Genomic DNA, 23564 nt, shown 5'->3' with positions numbered 1-23564 from the left:
CCCTTATCATTCTTTATATGTTTGACTCAGTTTATTTATGAGAAACATGTCCTTAAAGGATTTAATGAAAAATAGTACTAGCACAAATTATTTGACTCTGGGATTAACATAAATCTATCCAATATCTAAATTCAGTTCATTTAAGAAAAACAATATTTGGAGTGGTCATCTTGAGTGCCTTAAGATGAGTTTTAAAAAACGTGGCTCTGTAATCCATTTTTATGGGTATAATTTTGACATTTCACTGATGAATAACATTCTACTCAATCGACTGTAGTTGATATATTTCAGTTCTTCAAATTCTGAAGCTGTTGCTGAATAATCTTGTACATTTTTGCATCTTTTTTTTAAAAAAAAAATGAAGAAAAAAAAAGATATCCACTGACAAGCACCAGGTTTGGGTTAAATAAACAGATCCAGGTGTTCTCTGGAAAATTATTGCAGCAACCTTCTTCTAAACCGAGCCTTCCCCAGTCATCAAAATGGGAGAGTTTTTCTGGGGTGACTTGGAGAGTTTTTGCAGGTTATGGGGTGATAATGAAGCAACTTTTCATCATCCCTACATGTTGCTTTTAAGAAGACCTTCACCTTTTACCTTCAAACTGTCATAGTGGTGCTGCTGAGGGCAGTGTCATCCTGGTTTGTTCTGGGATTCACCACCAAATGCCTTTAAAAATCCAAGGGACGAATCATCATGGTGGTGGAGTGCAAGGAGTAACTGGGGCCTTTGAAGTAGTGCCACTTGATGCCATTGAGCTTTCCATGGTTTTGCCCAGCTGTATAGAACATTCCATTGAGATTGGAGGGACCGCAGGCATCAAACCACCACCCTGAAAACATTAAAACAAATGATTAAACTACAAGTGCACTAAGTATTTTTATTTTATTTAAGAGTTTTAGCTGATTATCAAATTCTTGTGTTCCCAGGCTCATTAATACTTCTAGAGTGGTAGTGGGGAAGATATATTAATGTTTTCTTTTTTTGCTCTTCTGTGCCATCCTATAATCAGTGGTGCTGGAGAATGAACTTGTAGTTACAGAGATGGAAAAGTCCTAACTCATTCTTGTTTTATATGCAGCATGTGAAGCAAAAGCAAGAACAACAAAGACAAATAAACTGCTTCTCCTGTTTAAACAGTACTAATGTAAACCTCAGAGAGCTTATAATTTATAAGTATTTTTGCATAATTTCACTTGTTTGATTATTTTGAGTATAAGCATGTTTCAATTTTATTTACTAGTTCTTTTCTATCGCTTTAACTGTGATTGTTCAATTGCTCAGTTTTCTTATTCTCTCAGGTCAGATGTGCTTAGCAAACGTGGGCTATGAGTGCGGTGGTGCTGCCCTCTTACAGTATTTACAGTACTATAACAATAGATAATCTGTATTCACAGTGATGTACAAGGAAACAAGTAAACTCTTTAAGACTTCTGATAAATTTACAAACAAGACTCAGTAAATGAATGGAAAGGCTAAGTGAAGAAGACAAATATACTGTAGGGTGGTGACAGTCAGAATACCTGTGTGCATGGACAGATGGTTTAGATGACTACCTGAGTGTGCATGCATCTAGGTGACAGTATGGCCAATTTCAATCAAGATATATTCACTGCAGGTACTGTTTGGGCCAGAATAGTGACGGTCACTCCTCAATCTTATAATTTTATATATGAAAATCTGTATTAAATCTTGAGCCTCTTAATCTTGATATGTGACAAACACTTTTGCATCAGCAGTGTCAGGAGGGTCCTCGCACAGGCTCATTTGAGATTTGTTCACTTCTCTGCAAAGCCCCTGAGCAAGTTCTCACCTGACGCCTAGAAAACTGACAAATGCTTATTCATTTTTTTTTTAAGGGGTTTGCAGACATTATTTACTTATGTGTCTATAGGTAGCAGAAAATTGCTAATTACTTGAACACCGCTGACTACAAAAAGATACTAAAAATGTTACTGGTTGATATCAAATTTAGCCTTAGAAAGCCACTAATTGCATTTTGTGCCCCTGCAAGATGCTGCTTCCTACTCATTAACCCTTTGAACTCTGTGTGCAGCAGCATATATTTTATTCTACTAGAAAGACAGGGCAAAAATGTCTTGCCCAGATGGCTGATTCTAGTTTATTACTCCAGCTGCATTGTAAGACTATTCTGAAAAGTGAGGTGGCAGAGATTTAGCAAAGACCAGAACTTTGCATTCAGAGAGCAAACCAGCAATCTGGGTTTTACAGAATGGCCCAGTGAACTGTTGTGTTGGCACAACTGACGGAGTATTAAATTGAGAAGTTAGGATAAAAAAGAAATGTAGCAGTTCAGGAACTTTTCAACCAGAGTTTTCTGCCAGAGAAAATACATGTAAAGCCATACCTCCACCTTTGTGACTGCTCTGTCAACATGGCACTGAAAATAAACCAGAAATATTTGCCAAGTATTTGTGAATATTACTAACAAGGACAGAGGTTTTGCTACCATTCATATGACTGAATGCAGAAAATCCAGACTTACTAGAAATGTAGCTTTGGTTGCAAACTGCATGCAAATAAGTCATCTCACCTTTAGACTTCTGCAGTCAAAACATGCATGTATGTCTTTAACCAATGGAGAAAATGGAGTCAGTGATGAAAAAGAGAGTGAGTCTTCAAATCTATTTTGAATTGTTGCTTTAAATTTAAAAGGCAATTAATCAGACAACTCTCTTGCTCACATCCCCAAAATCTTTTCTTGTTAAGGTGAATTTTGGACTGCCATGGGAGTTATAAGGAAAACTCCAAATAACATGAAACTTGGCAACACCAAGATTGCAGAGCACAAACTAACAAAGATAAACTAGGTGACACGCTAACTCTACTGACAGTAGTGTATTCATTGTATATCTTGATGGGAATAGAATTTTCTCTCCAACAGCTGACAGGTTATCTATGTAATGTAACAGAAAGATGCTTAGCTCAGACTAAGGAAAACAGAATGAGTCCCCATACTGCAAAAAGCTAATATTCTCAATATCAAAAATATATTAACCTCTATTTGTCAAGAAAGATTTCGGCTGAGTTTGGAGGTATTTTTTTGTATTTGGCTGGTGGGTTGCTTTTTAGTTTTTTTGTTTCTCCATAGTAAGACCTATGTCTGTAAATCTTCAGCACAGGTCTTGTGTATCTTTCCATGTAATATGGTTATACTGAACATTTACCTCCATGTATGAAGGCAAGTAATATATAAAGATTGGATGGTGACTTTTGCTTTTTAAATGCCACTTTATTTTCAAAAGTTATTTCAGCCTGCACATCACAGCACTGTAATATTCCCAAGACCCCCTGCAAACCTTTTTCAAGCACTACAGGTAGTGACAATCTCATCTAGTGAGGGCCTACTGAATGCTGCAAGTGTCACAGTGGACTGAAACATAGGATTCTAAATTTTCAGCATGTTTCCTACTCTGACTTCTGGAAAAGGAATTCAGTTGTTAGAAGTTCCTTTTGAACAATGTGCACTGCCCTTGCAAATCATTCAATTTCATCATATACAGTGGTTAGCCTTGTATCTACCTGTAATGAATGCATCGTATAAACATATTTTAAACTATGCTTTACTACTACTGATCTGATACTGATCGTGATTAGCCTGCAGATCCAGTGCTTACTCTGTCCTTTGTATTCAGATCCGTGTAATTTATGTTTCTAGTCTTGTAAAGTAATTTCTTAGATTTTGGATAATACTCAGTGGGCTTTTTTCAGAAGTAACACTTCATAATAAAATCTTAAGGGAAGAATTTATGCCAGATAAATTCTGGCAAACTTCTATTTTGAAACAATTGACCTCTCTTTGATTACAATGTTTTACCTAAGGGGGCAATAAACAAAGAAGAAGTCTTACAGCTAATGTTTTACTGCAACCAGAGTATAATCTTATAGAAACTTCAGGCAAAGTTAAACAGGGAAAATCTAATCCTCATTTTTCAAAGCTGGAACACAGATGCAGATGGGTTCTGTTTATGGTGTTGGGATGTGAAGACATGGCAAGGTTTGCTAGTTATCATTTCATTTTCAAGAAGAAGCAATGGATGTAGAAATGGCCTTTTTAGGATCAAGATTTGCAGCTGTGCCTTACAAAATCTCTGTTAAAAGTGGAATCAGCTGAAGAAACACAAAATTTTGCAAAACTCGTGTGAGGATTTGCTCAAATCTTTCATTACAGTTTTCTTTCAAAATGTGTTTTAATGAGCATTATTCCTGCTAGTAAGATTGTATGAAATTTTTTAAAGATATTTCATAATACTACATTAAATGTTGGGTTTACTTTCTCTCTTTCTTTTTGTAAGTTTTAGTAAGTCTTTTATTTCTTTTTCTGTTCTTTCTATATAGTTATTTTTCTCCATCCTCCCCTGCAGTCCTCTTAAAGCTCCTCATTCCCCATAGGGCCTCAGGTTATCAGAAGACTTCCTACTGCATGTTTCAGCATCAAAATCTATATCTTTGAATGGGTATAAAGGAAGCAATTTTTCAGATACCTTATATATAGTGGGAATGAGGAATGGAAACACTGACTTTCTTGGTAGCTGTAAACTGGGAACATAAAATAGCGGTTTCTGAAAGAGATACCTACAGCAGTGCAATTGGAGAAAACACCAAATAAAGAAGCTCCAGAGCCATGAGGAAAGATTCCCAGTAGTTAAATCTTGACTCATTCCCTGAAGTTCATAGTATTTTTCTTCCATTAAGAATCTTGTTTATGTTTCACTATAAGGTAGTGGCTTTCCCAAATAAATATCAAGTCTTCTCTGAATGGCAGTAAGATTTTAACCTTGAAAATGATAACCATGGGATATTTGATTTGGGCAGGATGGCTCACGAAGTTTGGGCACAATGAGAAATAGTGACTAATGAAGTGGGAAGAGGAGGTTTCATGAGAAGGTTAAGAGTGTTTTCATTCAGAAACACAGGTAGTTTTGTCAAGACGTGATCACAAAATCACTAATTTCTTGTTTGAATTAAGGGTTGATTCAGTCTTTTGAGGTTAGTCCAGTCCACCTGTAATAATTTGTGCAGTACAAGCAGCATTACTGTCTCTGTTTGCAATAAACATCCTTAGGTCATAAAGTACATTGTCCAAAAAAGAATAATTTAGCTAATAGCTTGATAAGTTCTTTGAAAGTTCATCTATACAAATAAACTTGAATCTTCACTGTGGAAAGCTGCTAACACATGCTCACACTTTATGGACCCTTATTTGGTCTTTGGTCAATGTTACTATTGCTGATGGGAAGTTGTTACATTTCATGTCAGCTCTTTTAATTAAATAAATGGTTTTTGAGTGCTTCAGCATGCTTAAACCACCTATGACCAGATATTTCATCTCCACAGACCTGCCTGTACTATATCTTTGGTCAAATATGAATGTATATTGAGATAATTTGCATGAATTCTTGCAAAAAACCCCCCCACCCTACCTAGTGAAGGAACATTGCTCAAATTAGTAGTGATATTACAAGAAAAAGTATACAGCCATCTTTTATAATGGTTTTCTGAAGTCACAAGCATAATTTTTATATGATAAAATATTCTTTGCAAAAGCAGCATAGAAAATGCTTTTTTATGCCAAAGCTAACATATTTCCATTTTGGCTTGTGGTATTAATTGTAATTAAGCATATATATATATGTAAAATTCTTTGTTAATAGCCCAGTGCTCATCATTTCATGAGTGCACTGTAAATCTGACATGCACTGGGAATGTGTTAACGATCATGCAGGTTTGATGAAAGATTCTTAGTTGCATATATAGTAAAAGAAGTTAAAGCAAAAAAAGTAAAAGAATAGTAGAAGAATAGGCATCTAAACCCTGCACATTTGATGGCAGACCCTTTCTTCACACGTCTCTGCTCTCTCTCCTCAGTACATTCTAAATGCAGTGAGATCAATATAAACCATTCAATAAGATCCAGAGTATGCTTCAATGGTACATTTGTTTGGGTTTATGAGATAAATGGATCCTATGAAAAGCCAGATTTATTTCTAACCCTCTGGGTTTGGCCATAAAATTTAGTGCATTTGGCACCGCAGCCAATGAGAACACTTTCTAATGCAAAAATATTGAAACAGTCTTCATTGTTCAAAAGACATAACAATTTATTTCATGTAACCTTTCAAGAAGTTGAAATGTACTTTTAAGAAGTTAGATGGTTTTACTTTGACTTTTCATTGGTAACTTCTCAGCTAGAAGACTGGGTGTAGTTTTGGATGACACCTCAAGCTATATGTGAAGCCACTGAATAGAGTCCAAAAGAGGAGGAAAATATCCAAAATATAGGAGGAAAGACTTAGGGTTGTTTAGTCCAGAATTCAAAAGACAGATTGCCAGCAGTCTCAAATTCATAAAAAACACTGCCGAAATAAAGCAGCTTTCCAAAGGAATGCAAAGGAGTGGTCTATTCTTTCCAGTGATGGAGGATAAGACAAGATGGAACACAAATAAATTGTCAGGGAATTGGTTTAGCCAACAAACTTTTCTTATATAAAATGTAGCCAAACTCCATAACAGATTACATTAAGCGAATGAATTTGTATCACTAGAAATCTTGAAGATGATCAGAAAGACAGAAAGAAATAGGTAGAGTCTGTCTTAGAAAGGGACTAAATGTTCTCTGGAATCCATTTCTAGGCCTATGTTCTTTTATTCGTTAGAGTATTGGATTGACCAGACTGTTATTTAGCAACTGGTACTTGACATCCTGAAGATTAAACCAGAATTTAGCTGAGAGTACATAGAATGAAAAGGCATTAACTTTTCATTCAACTGGGTAACATAGTCCTATAAACTTATTTCTGTTCACTTCTAATCCCTATGGTGGTTACATTTCTCTATTTAAAATGTTAGGCAACATAAATGAAACTTCATGAATGGTGTTTTCAAAGTAACTTTGTTATGGAAGCAACAATATGCATAAAGCCTAAAAACTGATGTTTGCCTCTGTAAGTAGATATACATACAGGGGTTCAAGCTGGATACCTTCAAGTGTGCTGAAGTTTCTACTTTAGAAGTTTTGGTTTCAAACAAAATATAAAAGAAACTATGTCTTTTTCTAATTGTATTATATAAGGACAGATTTCTATATTCAGCCAAGAAATTCCCTCCAAGCCATGACCAGAATTCTCCATACCATTCTTGCCAGACATGCATAAAGTGCACCACTTGGAGAAAAAAGCAGTGAAACAATAAGTAATTAGTGTACCACTGTTTGGGATTGTCATTGAGCACTCTCGCTTAATAGATGAGAAATTCATTGAGGATTAGTAAATACATGAGAACTGTCTCAGATCTGGGAAGCCCCTGAGATGCGAAAGATACTGGGAAAATACTCCAGGGAAGCATCATTTATTTATATTGTTCTTGAGCCCAAACTAAGGCATCTGCTGCTGACTGCTGTCAGAGGCAAGAGACTGTAGCTGGATGGACCTCTTCTTCCAGTAAAATAAAAGAAGTTATTTCAGTAATCCGATGCCACTTCAGCCCTAGAAAGACATATAGAAAGACTGCTTGTCACTTTGTCAAAGTATTTCAGGGATCAGAGGTTTAGGAACATTCCAATTTGTGACTTGAAACCAGGTAAATGCCTTGACTGCAACCAATGCAAGACAAAACAAATCACCTCAAGGCTTTTTTACTGCGGGCCAAGTTGCCATAAGTCACTTTCCAGTGACTGAAAACAATTGCACAAACAACTTCTGGGGCTCAGCTGACAGGTGGTATCCTGGCAGGATGCTCTTACGTGGCCTTGTGCCCACAAATGTGATCCAGAGACATTAAGTGTTCTACTGTTGGAAATCTGTCTGAAGCACTTTGGACATCTACTCGGTGTTTCATTCCAGTGACAGCCTGTTACACTATAAGTGCTATTTCTTGCAAAAAAAGCTGTGTATGTAGTTCACTGGAGTACTCTTCAAAACAATGCTATGAGGATATAACATTTTCATTAGTTTACTGGCCTGAGATATTGTACTAGTTCTTAAAATATTTTTATGACAGAATTGGGGCTTTTTACAGTTTTGACAAATATTAAGCTTAAATAAAGTAGTTACTTGAATAAATATATTTTTTCTCCCTTTAAAATAAACTTAACATGCTTAATTTAAATTTTTCAAGGTACAAAAAAAGCAGCTAAATCATTTAACTGCCGTGTGTAGTTCACAGGGACTAAGAATCCAGCTCATTCATGTACTTTTGAAGTAATTTACTTAAAACTGCATTAAAATGGAGTCAAGGAGCATGGTTCTTAAAAGCACAAGAAACACATGCACAATACTATTGATGCTACTCTATTATTTTCCCAGTATTTATTTATTTCTTATTCTGGGGAGTGTGCCTGTTGGGGGGGGGGGGGTAGGAGGAAATAAAGGAGAAAAGAGGATAATAGTTTTGATATAGACCAAATAAAACTGACATCTAGTAAGATCACTGAGAGAAATGTATGTTTTCCTTACATTTTTATTTTCAGCCTTGACTATAACCATATCACAGTCTTGAGCTTCAGCTTATCTTAGCCTTTATTCCTGACATAAATATGTTCAGTTCACCTCATAGAGATAACATGCTCACCCAAACTGTCAAGATAACTTGAAACCTGCCTGTAGATTTCATATCATTCATCATTAAAAGCTCTCTGTGATGTTGCCAAAACTAACAGAGGTTGGTATCATTTGGAAAAAAAGAGGTTTTCCAAAATCCATTATCATTGCTACTTTTCTTAATTAGTCTTTGTCTGTGAAACAAAACTGAAATCTACTCACTAAACAAATGTTTTGATATTTAATTAAATGTCTGATATTTTTCAAGGAATGAGGAAGTCATTTCAAGGAGCAAAGCATAGCAGAGTGTTGGGGGAGGATTCTAGCATGATTAAAGTTTTTTCTTGACCTACATATTACTCAGTGCTGTACAGCGTATCTCCAGAAGACTTGGTACTCAGAATCTAGTCCAAAAGACTAGACTCATCTATCCCCAAAGGGTAGCTGAATCTCCTTTCACTCTGCAGTGTTTAGTTCTATTTGTGGTCCTTTGATAATTCTCTCCCTTTCTATATATTCCTTTAATTTGCTACCAGTATGTTCCAATATGTGGTTTTCCTGTTGATTTACAGGACTGCTGCTGCAAAATACGTGTGAACTTTGTGGAATGGTTGTTCAACAGCAGGTTGACCTTAGCAGGGCATTGACCTGCCACAGAAGTCAGGGCAGGAAAATAAACAAACCTCTCAGCTCCCAGAATTAGCCATCGGGGAGCAGAGGTATTTCCAGGCAGCTTGAGTACATGAATGAGTCTGCACTTCAGCACAGACACAACTCACATTTAGGAGCTTCTCACTAGACTCTGGCCTGCCCTGGAAGTAAGATACTTTAATTTAGCATGATATCTAAATGGAAAAGTCAACAATCTTAACTGAAATAAACACTGAGTTCTTATCCATTATCTGCCTCTAGAACTATCTGGTTAGCTTCTTTTATTTTATAGAAATGGAAAGGTAACATCTGATCACCTGTCTACTGGAAGAAGTTTCCCATACTGACATTTGATAAGATATCACTAAGGGAAGTTAGGAAAGTTTGAAAAATTGGCTCTTTGAAGATTTTCCCAACTGGGTCATTTCCAATTGGCAAAAGCATGAGGAGATAGGTTTTGATTTGATATAAATTCCCAGTGATGGGAACCTATCTTCTGTTAGCAGATGATAGCTTTAGAGCCTCATATATTCCTGAATGTGGGCTGAGATGAATTATGTCTGAGTGCCAGTAACCACAAATAATACCAGTTCAGCAGTCTGATCCAGAATACTGAATAATTTGCATGCTATATGTTTTTTTAAAACAAAAGATAGAAAACACTGAGGGAGAGTCTCTGAAGAAGGTCAGGTGTGAAAATGAGGGCTTTTTTGTCATGCAGTTAATGAACCAAAGAATCCCAATTTAATCTTTCTGCTTTAATATGGTGTCCTGGAGACAAAAAATAAGTTTACCCATATAGGGATTAGGAATAAGCATAATTTTCCAGGGAAAGTTCTCACTCTTTTGCAGAGCTTTAGGTGTCTGTATGGGGTGACCATCTCAGGTATTCGTCCTCTGCACTGGAGGAAGCAAGCATCATTCATATACACTATACATGATGTGGTGCTCTAAACTGTCTCAGTATAACTTCTCTGAGTTTTCTCCACCTCAACTTTTCTTTGTTTCCTTCCACAGTTCAACCGAGCTCACTATGGACACTGTCTTAAATCTTGCAGAACAGCTATATACCACAATTTGAACAGGGCATTGCAGGTCCAGTATTTCACAGATGAGTTATTTGGCCATTGCATTAATTAGGTTTATATAAACATATTTATTACACACATATAAGACAGAAAGCTGACTCTTTAAAATTATTTCAATAGCAGAATCAGACCCCTAAATGAGGTAGATAATATATTGCAAATCCAGATTCTGATTTTTAAACTTTACTTTCCAATGCCCATTTGTCTGTCTTCTTTTTCTTTTTCTTGCTAATTCTCCTACTTCTCACAAAGTTTCTTCCCTCTTCTTCATCTCTTAACTTCTCTCTTACTTTGCCTTTCTTGCTTCAACAATAACTTATGCTTTCACACTTGAAATTGTTCAGTGCAGAAGTATACTGACTGCATCTCAGAGTAATCCCTTCCCTGCTGATAGGAATCTTGAGGTATTGGCACTACCACAATACATATACAGAAAAGAGTAGGAGTAATAATAATAAAAGGAATTTTCACACAGTACTTACACATCTGTGAGTGCAACTTCATCCATGGTTCCTTTAGGAAAACAGAGTAGATTCCTGTCAAGGTATCACGTATTTTCCAAGTTGTACTCACCTCCAGTCAACATGAGAGCACATTTACACATGCAGTTGTCATTGTCAGCATCTTTTGTACTGAATTCAGCACCATGTAAAATCAGGCTACTCTGTTTTCCAGCTGTTCCGCTGTGGCCTTTTAAATAAAGCCTGAAAGAGCAAGAGAAAACAATCAGTGTTGGCAAAAAGAAAAATAAAATATCCAGATCTCTTTCAATTTCAGGTTCGCCTTGCACAAAGTACACTCAGAAAATGCAGAAATGTTTTGCATTTTGGCTCAATCTCTTTGTTTCAGGTGTAAAATGGTAACATTCTGGGGTTTTCAATGTATCCATAGTAGCACATTGCCCCTGCCACAGAGCAGAACTGAGCACAAGATATCTGTAACAGAAAACGCAGCAAAGTGGAGGGAGTCAAGAGACTGAAAAGAGAATGAAGAGAGGTGTCAAGAGATCTGTAATACATTGACAGGATAACTGAACATTTGTGTAGCTGGTCTCTTTACTGTGGCACAGAAACTGCACTTCCAGTTAACAGCAGCCGCATTATTAATCCCTGGGCTCGATTTCAACAGTTCCAGAATTTTTAATTTCACCAAGTTACAACACAAGCCAGCAACCCTCTTCTGCCAGAGATGTCTCTGAATGATGAATGGAGAATAACTTAGGAGCTCAAGCCACAAAAGTCTTCATGACTTGCAATGCTAAATATCCCTTTTCTTAAGGAGTTTTGTCAACTAGTTGAAACCACAGCCATGAGCTAGGAGCCTGAACCTAGCCCCAGCAAGGATGAGAACATTTCTAGTGCCCAGGGCTATAATGCCCAAAGCCAAGCATGCCAGCTGCAGAAATGGTGAATGGAGTACCTCTGTCCCAGCAATGAAACATGGGGAACCTGGTTACATCTGACCAGAGTTCACAACTACAGCAACAGTTCACATGCACAAGACAACTGTGAAGACAGAATAAGACAGGAGAGCAGGTGAGAGCAAGGAAAGGCTTTAGAAGCTCTGTGAGACAGATATCACCAGGAGACAGATGCTCACAGCAAAACCTATTCCTGTGCACAGCCACCTACATCAGACATCAGACCAGTATGCTCTTGGTTTTTTCATAAAACACTGCTGGAAGATGAAGGTATCCTTTGCCATAATAACTTCATATGCAGGAAGGAGACAGGATCTCAGTGTCTACCTGAGAAATATGAAGCTATAATCCTTACATCCCAGGAGCAAGCCCTAGCCATTGGAGCAAGAGAGAGGAAGCAGCATCCCTCACCTATTTCACTAAAGCTCTATGGGCAGGAATATTTGAGCCACAGGGCTAAGTAAAATATGATTATGTATCTCATTGCATATACTTCTTGACTGAAGACAAGGTGAGAAACTTCAGTTCTATTTGTCCTAGAGTTATTGAAGAGGGGCAAGTATGTCTTTTAAATATCAAATTTAAAATGCATAAATAGCCACGGTATTAGAAGCAAGAGTTAAGTGTGTTAAGCTGAGTGTCGTGTTTTAAACCCAGCTGGTAACTCAGCACCACATAGCCATTTGTTCACTCCTCCCCTACCCCTGCCTCCAGGCAGGGTGGGAAGGAAAACTGAAAGAATGTAAACCCCATGGGTTGAGGTAAGAACAGTCCAATAACTAAAATATGACATAAAACTATTACTACTACCACTAACAATTATAATGATAAGGGAAATAACAAGGTGTCATGGGTTCAGCAGTAACAGTCATTTTTTCTCCTTCTTGGTGGCTGGTGCAGTGCTGTGTTTTGACTTTCGGGCTGGGAGCGGTTGCTGGTGGCACGTACATTTTTGAGTTACTGCTTAAATGTTTGGTTTTGGTCCAAGGCCTTTTCTGAGCTCATGCTCTGCCAGGGAGGAGGGGAGGCCGGGAGGAGGGAGAGATAGGGCGCCTGGCCTGGGCTAGTCGGGGAGGTATTCCATACCACAGCATGTCATGCTCAGGGAGGTAACTGGAAGTTGGCTGGAAGGGGGGGAGTTAGCTCTCTTCCGGGTTGGGCTCGTTTCGGTGGGTGGTATTGTATTCTCTCTCCTTGTTTATTTCCTCTAACATTGATTTATTAGTGGTAGCAGTAGTGATTTGTGTTATACCTTAATTGCTGGATTGGTTTTATCTCAGTCCGTGGGAGTTATATTCCTCCGGTTCTCCTCCCCATCCCTCCGGGAGTGGGGAGGTGGGGTGGGGGAAAGGGGTGTGTGGTACTGCGGGAGACTGAGGTGGGGTTTTAAACCACGACACAAGGAGAGAGAATATAAAACCAAAAGGGTAAAGAAATGGAGCAATAAACATGAGTGATGCACAATAAAATTGCTCACCAGCTGTTGACCAATACCCAGCCTGACACTAGCAGTGATCTGCTGTTCTAGGTAACTCTCCCCAGTTTATATACTGGGAATGATGTGCTGTGGTACGGAATACCCCTTTGGCTAGTTTGGGTGAGGTGTCCTGCCTCTGCTTCTTGTGCCCTCCTGGCTTCTTGTGCCTCTCCTCACTGGCAGAACATGAGAGATGGAAAAGTCCTTGATCAGGGAAAGCATTACTTAGCAACAACTAAAACATTGGTGTGTTATCAGCACTGTTCTCAGACTGCAGCCAAAACACAGCACTGCACCAGCTACTAGAAAGAAGAAAAATAACTGTTACAGCTGAACCCAGGACACTGGGTTTTACAGCTGGGAGTGCTATCCTAGAAAATGCCTTCCCAACTTCTCCCACAAACAGAGTGAGCAAGGAGAGCAGCTATGAGTTACTGTTGTTGCTTCTTAGATTGTTGTTGTATTTTTATCCAGTGACTTTGGATGAATATTAAAGTAAATAGCTCTACCAAGTGACATTTCTCTGTTTGTTTAGATGGAAGATAAATACTTTGCTTCAAAGTGTTCACAATGTTAAGCAGCAGCAGAGAGCATCCCTAACCCATTCTAATTAGTTAAGACTGGTGTTTTTCTGAGATAAGGAGAGGTTGTCACCCAGGCTGAGATTTAAATAAAACCTAAAATCTCCCACAGAACTTTGGGTTTGGAGACCTGCTTATAAGAGGAAGGAAAAAGAGCACATAGCACATATGGCAGCTATTGATTATATGTGTTATGGAAACTAATTACAGAAAAGACTCTTCTGGATATCCCCATGAGTTTACTGAGCTGTCTCAACATATGAAAGCACAAAACCAGCACTTGATCTTTAGAGAATCTGAGATTCACACTTTCATACTGCCTTAAACATCACCTAATTTTCAACAAAATTAGTCCTATGTGTCCTTTCTCTATCTTTAACAATGGAAACCATAGATGCTAAGAATGAGCATGTTAAAATAAAAAAATTATTAAGAGAACTGTCGGGGCTACTCCTCCAATGTAGTTACACTGCCTACCTTCATTTGATTTTAATCTTGCATGTCACTTGATCGAGCCTGACAGTTAAATATCATTGGACTTAATCCTTAGAGTAAATTTTATATATAAATAAGAATGTTTGCATACACATATAAAAATTCTTGGATTAAATATAGACACTATGGATAATCATAGTGGGTAGCACAAAAATGAATAAGGCAAAGTGTGAGCCTCAATAAAAGGTCATGAAGATTCTTAGAAATTTAACAAGGAACAACCTAGGAACAGGCATTTAGGAGGGTCATTGTGTTACTCTATCGTTCAATCACAGTGGCAATTAGCCCATAATTACTGTGTTACTCTATCAAAGGATGATTGTTTTAGACAAGATTTCTCTAAGATCTTGCTCATGTTCATTTCTTTGTTCCGTACAAAAGAAAAGCTGGAATTGATCCCATCTTCATTCACTGGACTTTTGCCTTGTTTTGCAAGCTGTGCCTAATTTTTTGCAGAACAAAATAAACTTCCCTGAGATTGTGTTGATAGAAAAATTACTTTGTCACATGATATCTACAATCTGATTTTAAGTGGTCATACATCCTCACTATATCAGCAACACCAGAGCTCACAGAAGTCTCATAAAGTCAGTATAAAAAGCAAATGCTGTTTACTTAAATCAGAAAGACAATTCTAGCCAGATCTTTTTATTAACAAACACTATAAACCCCACTTAGTCCAATAAAAAAATCATATAGTGTAATAAAACAATAAAGAAATTCTTAATACTTGGTGTGCAGTGTTTTTCCCAAAGGGTTGGGGCATTAGATTTATTTACAAGCTCATACGCCTGCCCTGATATTTTATAGATTCCACTCTGTGCAGACTTAGATCTTGCCAGTTACATCTGAATTTCTCTCAATGCCGTTTGTCTGGTAGGTCTCCAGTGACTTTAAACAGATAAAGCTTAGCTTAGCTCTAAACTCTATTAGGCTTCCCATACTACAGAGTGTACAGAAGAATCATAGGCTGAAATTCTCTTGGGCCTTTCTCCTTGAATTAGCATTGCCCAACAATTAGAAAAAAATGGTACAGCAGGGTCGGTCTTGAAGCAGTCAGTTTTTTCTTTCTGAGCTTCAGTTCAAGCTACATGGGTCTGAACTAGCCTGGCTTGATATAGGATGTCTGGTAGCTCCCAGGAAGCAGTAGATATCTTACCAGTCTAGACTTAGTTATTTCTTTAGTATTCTCAGTTTCAGAATAGTAGGACTGAACTTCTAAAAATAAACTTTGAATAACTACTAGGGCTTAATTTCTCTCCCTTAGAAAAGATGGTGACTCAGGGTAGAGTTCTTCTAGTTTGTTCTTGAAGGAGATAAAGGAAAGGATGTTCAAATTAAAAGGCAACTTCTTCCAGCCAAAAGTCAAGGAGCAGTTTCATTACTACATCTCCTGTCTTCCTATTTGCACATAGCAGGGAAATTCTGAAGATGGAGGAAAGCAGTGGAAACACTGCTCAGTTTTACAAATTAAACAAGAAAAGTAAATTCATGCTCAAATAAGTGAGAAGAACATATCTACTTTATCTGTATACAGTGGAATTAAAACCCCAACAGCTAAGCATTAGCAAGTAAATTATGAGTTAGTAGGGGTGATGCATATAGTAAGTTTTGAGGATTCTGATGACATATTTATGAAATTAAAAAATCACTATGAGGAACAGCAACTGACAGCATTTACTTAGAGACTGGTAGATTTCTTAGTTGATGTGCAAAGAAAAAACAACACTTTTAAAAAAAATTGCAACCATTACCTTTCATCTAACATGGGGTTTTTTTAGAAATTCTGTCTGCATTTTTTCCTGTGTGATATTATAGCAATGGAAGCTTGGGATCTATGCAAACAGATGGTGAGGAAGAATGCTCTTAGATATGTTTTGCTTTTTACCATTCCTACTGTGTGACATAACTTGACTATCTGGAGTCCCTTGAAACCAAAGTTATATTGTGTAGAAAGAGTAGTTCTAAAAATGTTACATTAAAAAATGTGGGGTAGCCTGAAAAGACATTTCAAATATACACGAGATTTTTTTCCTTTTGAAGTGATTAGATCACCTGGAATTATTCTTTTAAATATATACAGCTTAGGTGTGTTCACATGCCGTTTGATGAGCTTAACAGATGAACCAAATATAATTTCAAATAAATTATAAGAGTACCTATATATTTCTGAAACATGCAGTTATGAAGATTGCCATATACAGAATGAGATATTAGAATATCTAAGAAATATGTGCAATCGTAAATCCAGGTGAAAAATTTGTGTGCTAAATATTATTAAAAGTGTAGAAAATGGTTTCTGCTTCAATGTTCGCATATAAAGCATCTGATCTTAGAATTTAAATTTATTTATTTATTTTTGCTAGAACTAGTAAAAGGTTCATAGGATTCCCAGAATTTAATGTTTGCTACTTTCTTCTCTAATTTTTTTCTGTTAGTCATTAGAGGTCACTCAGTCCTTCATTTACAGCAGTCCCTCACTGAAATAGTCAAGAATTTTTATCCAGCTTTGTAAGTGAGCAATGCATACTTTGCCTGTAAATAAACAAAAAAAAACATACTATTACTGAAAACATAAACAATCATCATTAGGAGTTGTAGAGTACCATCTTAACTACCTCAGCATGTCTGGAGTTAAGTATTTTAATGAGATAAGATCAAATTATATTATTATGACAGTTCTAAAAATTTGTACACAAATCTCCATGACGGGAATTCATAAACATGAGTAATGGTGAAAGATTCTTAACCAAATAGAGGGAAACAGAAGTCTTGAAGTAGGATTTAAAATATTCAGCATGATGAATGGAGAGGGACACATCAAAGCTTGCCTTTAGGAAATGCTGCCTCCAAATTCCCACCTCTTTTTGTCTCTGCAGACTAAAATGTCCCTCCCTGCCACCTGCTCATTCTACATGGCTGGCAGGAAGGAATCCCAAATTCTGATCCTTCCTCAAGGGAAGGGTTGTTAATTTTGACTGAAAGGGTCACTGAATAAAATGGATACATGAGGTTTGGAAACCTATAGCCAGATTTTCCTATTCTAAACCCTCTCCTCACTGTATTTTCAGTCTTTCCTAACTTCAATAGGAGCAGAGGGCACCTATATCTCAGCCCTTCTTCTAACTCAATGTTCACCACTTCCACCTGGTGTGTGAGAGAATATGTCAACACAGATATATGAGGACAAATACAAGCTCCCCCTGGCTGTCCTCCATGTTCAGCATGTGAAAGGCATCTTTGTTTTTAAAACTCGTATGACTTCCATTATTTTGTTCTCTAGTTTTGAAATTTCTGACGTTGAAGAAGGCATTAACTTTTTAACTTGCATCTTCCGTCTGGTTCACATTTGCATCTAAATCTTAGATAATTTCAGTTTGTGAAATGAAACTCCTAAAGTTGCTGAATTTGATAGAGTTTTATGAATCACTGTGTTAGTCAACCACATTCCATTTTTAAGGATATTTAGGTGATTAAGTCCCTTTGTGAGCCAGAGCCCACTGGAATGTAACCATTTAGGAGAACCCAGTAAGAGATTATCTTTAGGCTACTCTTTTAATTCTAGACACTGATTGTAATAACACTAAGTAATACTCCCCCTCCCCCCGCAAAACAAACAAACAAACAAAAAAAAAACAGACCTAAACACACTGAAAACAAGAGAGCAGCTCTGTTTTCTATTTTAAGTTCAGATTTTTTTTTTCTCAGAAAATGTTTTTATTGTTTATTTGGACCTGCAAAATGATTTATCAATGAATAAAACATAATTTCTGCTGAATTAATAGTAAATGTAGTTTGCTTCTTGTAAAGTTTCCCAGTGTGCCTTTCCCTGAGCATATTACAAAGTAGCATGAAGTCTCCCGAAAGTAATAGTTGCCCCTGAATAGCAAAAACACCTCTGTAATAAAGACATCATCCAAATATTTAATTATAGTTAACGTTTTGTGGACAAGAGGCAAATTGAAATAATCACTCTAGAGAAAAAATCTTGTCACTGAGATTGAGGCTAAAATGTCTGCCAAAATCCTGTTAAATGTGGAACTAACCATAATGTGGTAACTGTCTGGGAAGCCTAGCCCTGGTATTCAACTTTCTCAAAATTTAATACTCCCACTAAAGCATAAAAAGAAACTTCCCTTGTGTGTGCTAATTTGCAGATTCAGTGGAAAGACCATCACTTTGTTGGAGATAGAGTATGAGTCATCTGCAGTGACTGGCGAGATCCCTGTGAGTTTGAACTGTTTTAACTAGATTGCAAAGTAGAAGGCATCATAGTGCTTTTGTCCAGATAAAAGCTAGATTGCCTGGACACCCATTCGCATCCTTTTATCTTTGTTAGGAAATAAAGATTCTTCTTAAACATGACAGACTTTTTCAAGGAAAAATGTTTTATCTAGATATCATTTGGGCCATGCATACTTTCCTAATGAAAACAAACAAAATTAAACCAAATCCCAGTATTTTATCATAAATCAAAATTGGTTAACTAACAAGAACTTAACAGCAGATGAGGTAAGTAAAGTAATCATTAGAAGTCAATTAGAAGCCACTCTCAAAGACAGTAAAATACTTCAGAGAAATTGAAAAAACTAAATAGAGTGGAAGATGAAGAAAACTTAGTCACCACTACTCTCAAAATTTCAAGTTGTTGCTAAGCACTTATCCGAGTTGCAAGAAAAATTCACCACCCTTATCATTGTTCATCCTTGAAGGATTGATGTAGAAGTACCAAAGAGAAGAAAATGAATGTCAGGGTTAGTATCTGACTGGGGAAAACCTCTAAGAGAAACCATAAAAATCTAACAATATTCATTTTTTCCCATTCCTAACTTTAATCCAAACTTGAGAAACAGTGTGTGTGGGAAATTCTCACACACTTTATTTAATTTTATTGTATTCCTAATAGAATTTGTAACTCTGCAAACAGTAGGCATGATGGTTCTGAAAAATGTCAAAAACTCCAACCCTGAATAACACAGTAAGTAACTCTGACAACTTGAACATATTTTTAATTTGCCTCTTAGCATTCTTGCTGCCAGCACATGAAAATGGTTTTGTCTCACAATTCCTTAGAAAAGTGTAGGATGAGATGACCTTTGTATTTCTTTACTGTTCTGTAGCAATGGCTTACTGCTGTAATTGTTAAATTTGACATTACTGAAACAATGCCCATTCTCCTGTTGAGACAAGTGAAATGTGCCCAACAAAAAAATATTCACTTAATACATCCAGAGTAAGAACACATAACTTCCAATTTTAAAGATAAAGTAGTAATAAAGAATAGAATAATAAATGCATATGATAATTTTTCCTTTAGAATTGTTTCAGTACAGCCTGTCTATGGGTCAATAAACACTATGCAGAAGAGAGATCCTTCCCTGGGATGCCACACTGTTAACAGAAAAGCTTGTTTTCTCTGTAGGAGCTTGTGCTAATTTTAGCTTCTGTTAGAACCATGCATACCTGACAGGTCAAAGGAGAAAACTACATTTATTCTGGAAAGTAACAGGTAAACATAACCTAGCCATGAATAAGAAACATAGTTACACATTACAGCAAAATAGTCTAGCAAGCATTGCTGTTGTACTGAATGTGAATTTAACAAATTTTCTTTTTCTATATTAAATTTCTTTAATAATTGACTGAAGAGCTGTACTCATTTGGAACAGGTATAATGGAACAGGGGTAGTTAAAAAGACATCCAGATTTTCTGTCCGAGATAATTTTCCTACCATAAGGCAAATAGCATGTCATACCACTGCGTGCAGACAAATGGTGCTTTGTCACAGCTTACAAAAATGTTTAAAAATATGTTTATCCTGGACAGTGAACAAGCAAACATATGCTTCTACTACTTGAAATACATGCTACAGAAGCTACAGAAACAGTCACTGTGCCAGTGTGAGCTGTTAGGTTTGCATCTGATTTCAGCAACATAGTGGTGATGGAGAGGAAACATACGGCAACACTGTTTTTACTGCTAACAGTGACAGAAACGTATTTAAAGGCTACTATCACAATGATGTGTTGAACAGAAATAATTCCCTCTACTCTAATCTCTCACCAAACAGAGCACAGAAGAGATAAATCAATCCGATACCACTATTTTCTGTTAAAACTCTTTTTCAACACAATACTTAAAGTCACCCACCATTTTTTTCTCATAAAAATCTGAAATTTAACTTTTCAGCAGTTAGATTAATTACTTTGTATATTGGTGAGTAGTTAAAATCTTGTTACAGAAAAAGATTAATAAAATCTCACTCTGCCACCAGCCGTATAAATGCTAAGATTTCCTGTTGCTACCGAAGCTACCACTTTTGCCCTGATTGATGTCTATATAATACATAATACATTAATGCAAGAAGTATAGGGCCTCTATTAATTTCAAACTTGAAATAACTACAGATGATCAATGTTTTAGACAGTCGTATAAACACTGAACATATACTAAGATGATAATGCAAATTGTTTTGATAACATTGAAGATGAATGAACTTCTTAAAAAATAAAATAGAAAAGTAGAACTTGTCTGAACATTTGCCCAAAACACAGGCAATGCCAAGGCTAGAGAAATTTGATTAACTTAAAATGTAATGTAAAATGTAAAAATATTTTTTTCCCTACTCTATAATTCCTACACTATAATTCCTCAGTTTGGCTGAAGCCAACAGCAGAAAAGACAAAATTCGTTCTCAAGGGATTTTTCAGCACAGAAATACAGGGGTGCTCCAAAGAAACTCGTATTTTAGAAATTTCTAAGGTTTATATAAATAATCAAACCTTCTTCTGCTCATCTATACTGAATGGCTGTGATGTTTGTGTGTTTTTATTTCAGGGTCTGTTTTGTGGCCATTGAAGCTAGTAGAAAAGTTCAGAGAATGCTGGTTTGAAACGTTATTTATCTGTAAATTGATTAATCCTGTTTGAAAATCGAGTAAAAAAGACCCACAAAACTCCAGTAAAATTAAACTTAATAGTTATTTCAAAATGAGCTTGAAGTGCCATGAAGATATATTCTAATAGTGGATTTATACTTTAGTTGTACTTAGGGTGATGTTAATTACCCACTGTCATATGCATAGGTTGTACGCTATCCTAATTAACTTGCTTAGATAAAAGGAAAACTTCATATATCGACATGCTGTTCATGTTTACTTTTATCCTGATGACTACTGAAGAGACACTAGCCTCTTGTTACACCACAATGTCATTGAAAAATATCATTTACGGGCCATAGTAAAATATATATCACACAGTTTACTTAATTGAAATTAATTAATCATAAGTAACCATAAAAGTTATAAATACCACACGTAGATCTAGGTTAAAAATTTATATTCATCTCCCTGAGATATGTTATTGTTTGGTAGTCAACGTGTTTAAATAGTATATAACAATTGTGGTTTGGGGTGTGTGTTAGGGATTTGAATTTTTTTTTTAAGGTGGGTTTTTTAATTGGATTGTTCTTTTTTAAAGAGTATCCTGGAATTATGATTGAAATTAATTATAGTTTTGCTTTAAGAGGGGTAAGTACTACAAGTGCATCTCTACTCTTGAATCTTGATAATTAAAACTTTGCTGTTGCATGTTGTTGCTTGTAATTTGAAGAAAAACCTGTGAAGACAGTGTTTAAATGCATAATTTCTTTTCCATTTACAGAGATTCAGGAGAAATATAGCTAATTGCGTTTTCTTTTTTTCCCCAGTGTTTGCTTGAAGCCATGATATCAGTAAAACCTATTTAAGGATGCCTGTTACTAATTTATAAATACCCTTTTACAAAATGAGTTTAAAAATCCTAATTCCCTAACATTTTCATTAAAAAATACATTGTATTTGAAGATAGCAATTACATATACTTATTTGGCATGTGCTGGAATAACAAGCTATTACATTCTACTTTCTATTACATGAAAATTCAGAGTTTTATTCATAGGTAGCTTTTTTTTCATTAGAAAGTCATTGTTACTAAACTGGATGAATTTTGCACATGCCTAATTCTTCACCATAGATTATGGTTGGTTGTTTTGTTTTGGTTTTTTTTTTCTTTTTTTAATTATCAAACAGTATGGATAACTTTCTAAGTGGAGATAGCTTTTTATTAGCATTTTATTTTACTGGGTACTGGATCAGCATTGTTTTCCTTATTATGGAGGTTCAGTCAAATATTTGTGCAGTTTAGCAGAGACCTAAGCAGTCTACCTGAAACAAGTCACTATCCCAAGGACTCAGACTACCTTTCAGAACAAAAATTGGTGTGATTTTTTTTTTTAACTGATACTGTCTCCTTCTTTAATGTTAGACTGTTTCTCTAAAGTTCCATGGTTATGATAACATCTCAGGTCACAAATCAGGCAGTGAGATAAGTAACCCTTAAGCAGGCCTGCTCTGCAGAAAAAATGCATCAACAGTATATAGTAAAACAAACTATTCAGTTTGCTATAAAAATAAGTGGTAAGAATCAGATAAGAAACAAGCTGAAATATAAGAACAAAACCAAGGACCAGCACAGACAATGTCTTCAGATTCCAAAGATTTTGCATGAACCAACTGGGACAGTGTCCTTGAATTGACCTGTTCCAAAATAATCACTGAGGTTAAAGTAACTCCTATAGGGAAACAGCTTTTGTGATTCACTTTATGGAAATATTTACAACTCTACACAAGGAAAGTAAAATACTGTAATTCTGTTCAATAATCATGCTTTCTTCACACAGTCTTATACTGTGTGTATAACGGCAAAGGCTGACAGCTAAAAAACCCAAAACAATGATGGATACACTGGTTCACAGAATTCCTGACTTGAAATATGAATACTGAACATTTTTTGCTTTTTTTTAAAAAAAAATTGGATATTGGTTGAAGTGTAACCTGTAATCACCATTGAGAAATTATTTAAATATTGAATTGGAAATAACATCTAGATTGAATAATCTTTCCCCCCATGTTTCCACTTGCACAATATTTATTTGAAAATGTGTAAGGCATGTTTAAAATATCATAGAATCATTAGGTTGGAAAAGACCTTTAGGACCATCAAGTCCAACTGTTAGCCTTACACTGCCAAGTCCACAACTAAACTGTGTCCATAAGTGCCACATCTGCATTTCTTTTATATACCTCCAGGGATGGTGATTCCACCACTTCCTGGGAAGTTTATTCTAATGTTTGACAGTACTTTTGTGGAAGAAATTTTTCCTAATATCCAGTCTAAACCTCCTCTGGTGCAACTTGAGGCCATTTCCTCTTGTCCTATCACTTGTTACTTGGAAGACCAACACCAATCTCACTACA

General features: G+C 36.2%; 1 protein-coding gene across 2 annotated transcripts in view; it reads right to left on the bottom strand.

Moving 5' to 3' along the window:
- Positions 1–525: 525 nt before the first annotated feature.
- The window catches only part of ANGPT1 (angiopoietin 1), a 163436-nt gene continuing 140397 nt past the window's right edge, over positions 526–23564 (bottom strand). For both annotated transcript variants that reach the window (XM_031050547.2, XM_005150920.3), the window contains 2 exons: positions 10869–10999; positions 526–830 (listed from right to left, as the gene is read on the bottom strand). In XM_031050547.2, the coding sequence (XP_030906407.1) occupies positions 670–830; positions 10869–10999 (292 nt within the window). In that variant the 3' untranslated portion in view covers positions 526–669. The remainder of the gene's footprint in view (positions 831–10868; positions 11000–23564) is intronic.

This window comes from Melopsittacus undulatus, chromosome 1 (genome assembly GCF_012275295.1).
Source record: "Melopsittacus undulatus isolate bMelUnd1 chromosome 1, bMelUnd1.mat.Z, whole genome shotgun sequence".
NCBI classification, from domain to species: Eukaryota; Metazoa; Chordata; class Aves; order Psittaciformes; family Psittaculidae; genus Melopsittacus; species Melopsittacus undulatus.
The sequence above is the reverse complement of the archived record's forward strand: the minus strand, read 5'-3'. Positions and strand labels throughout refer to the sequence as shown.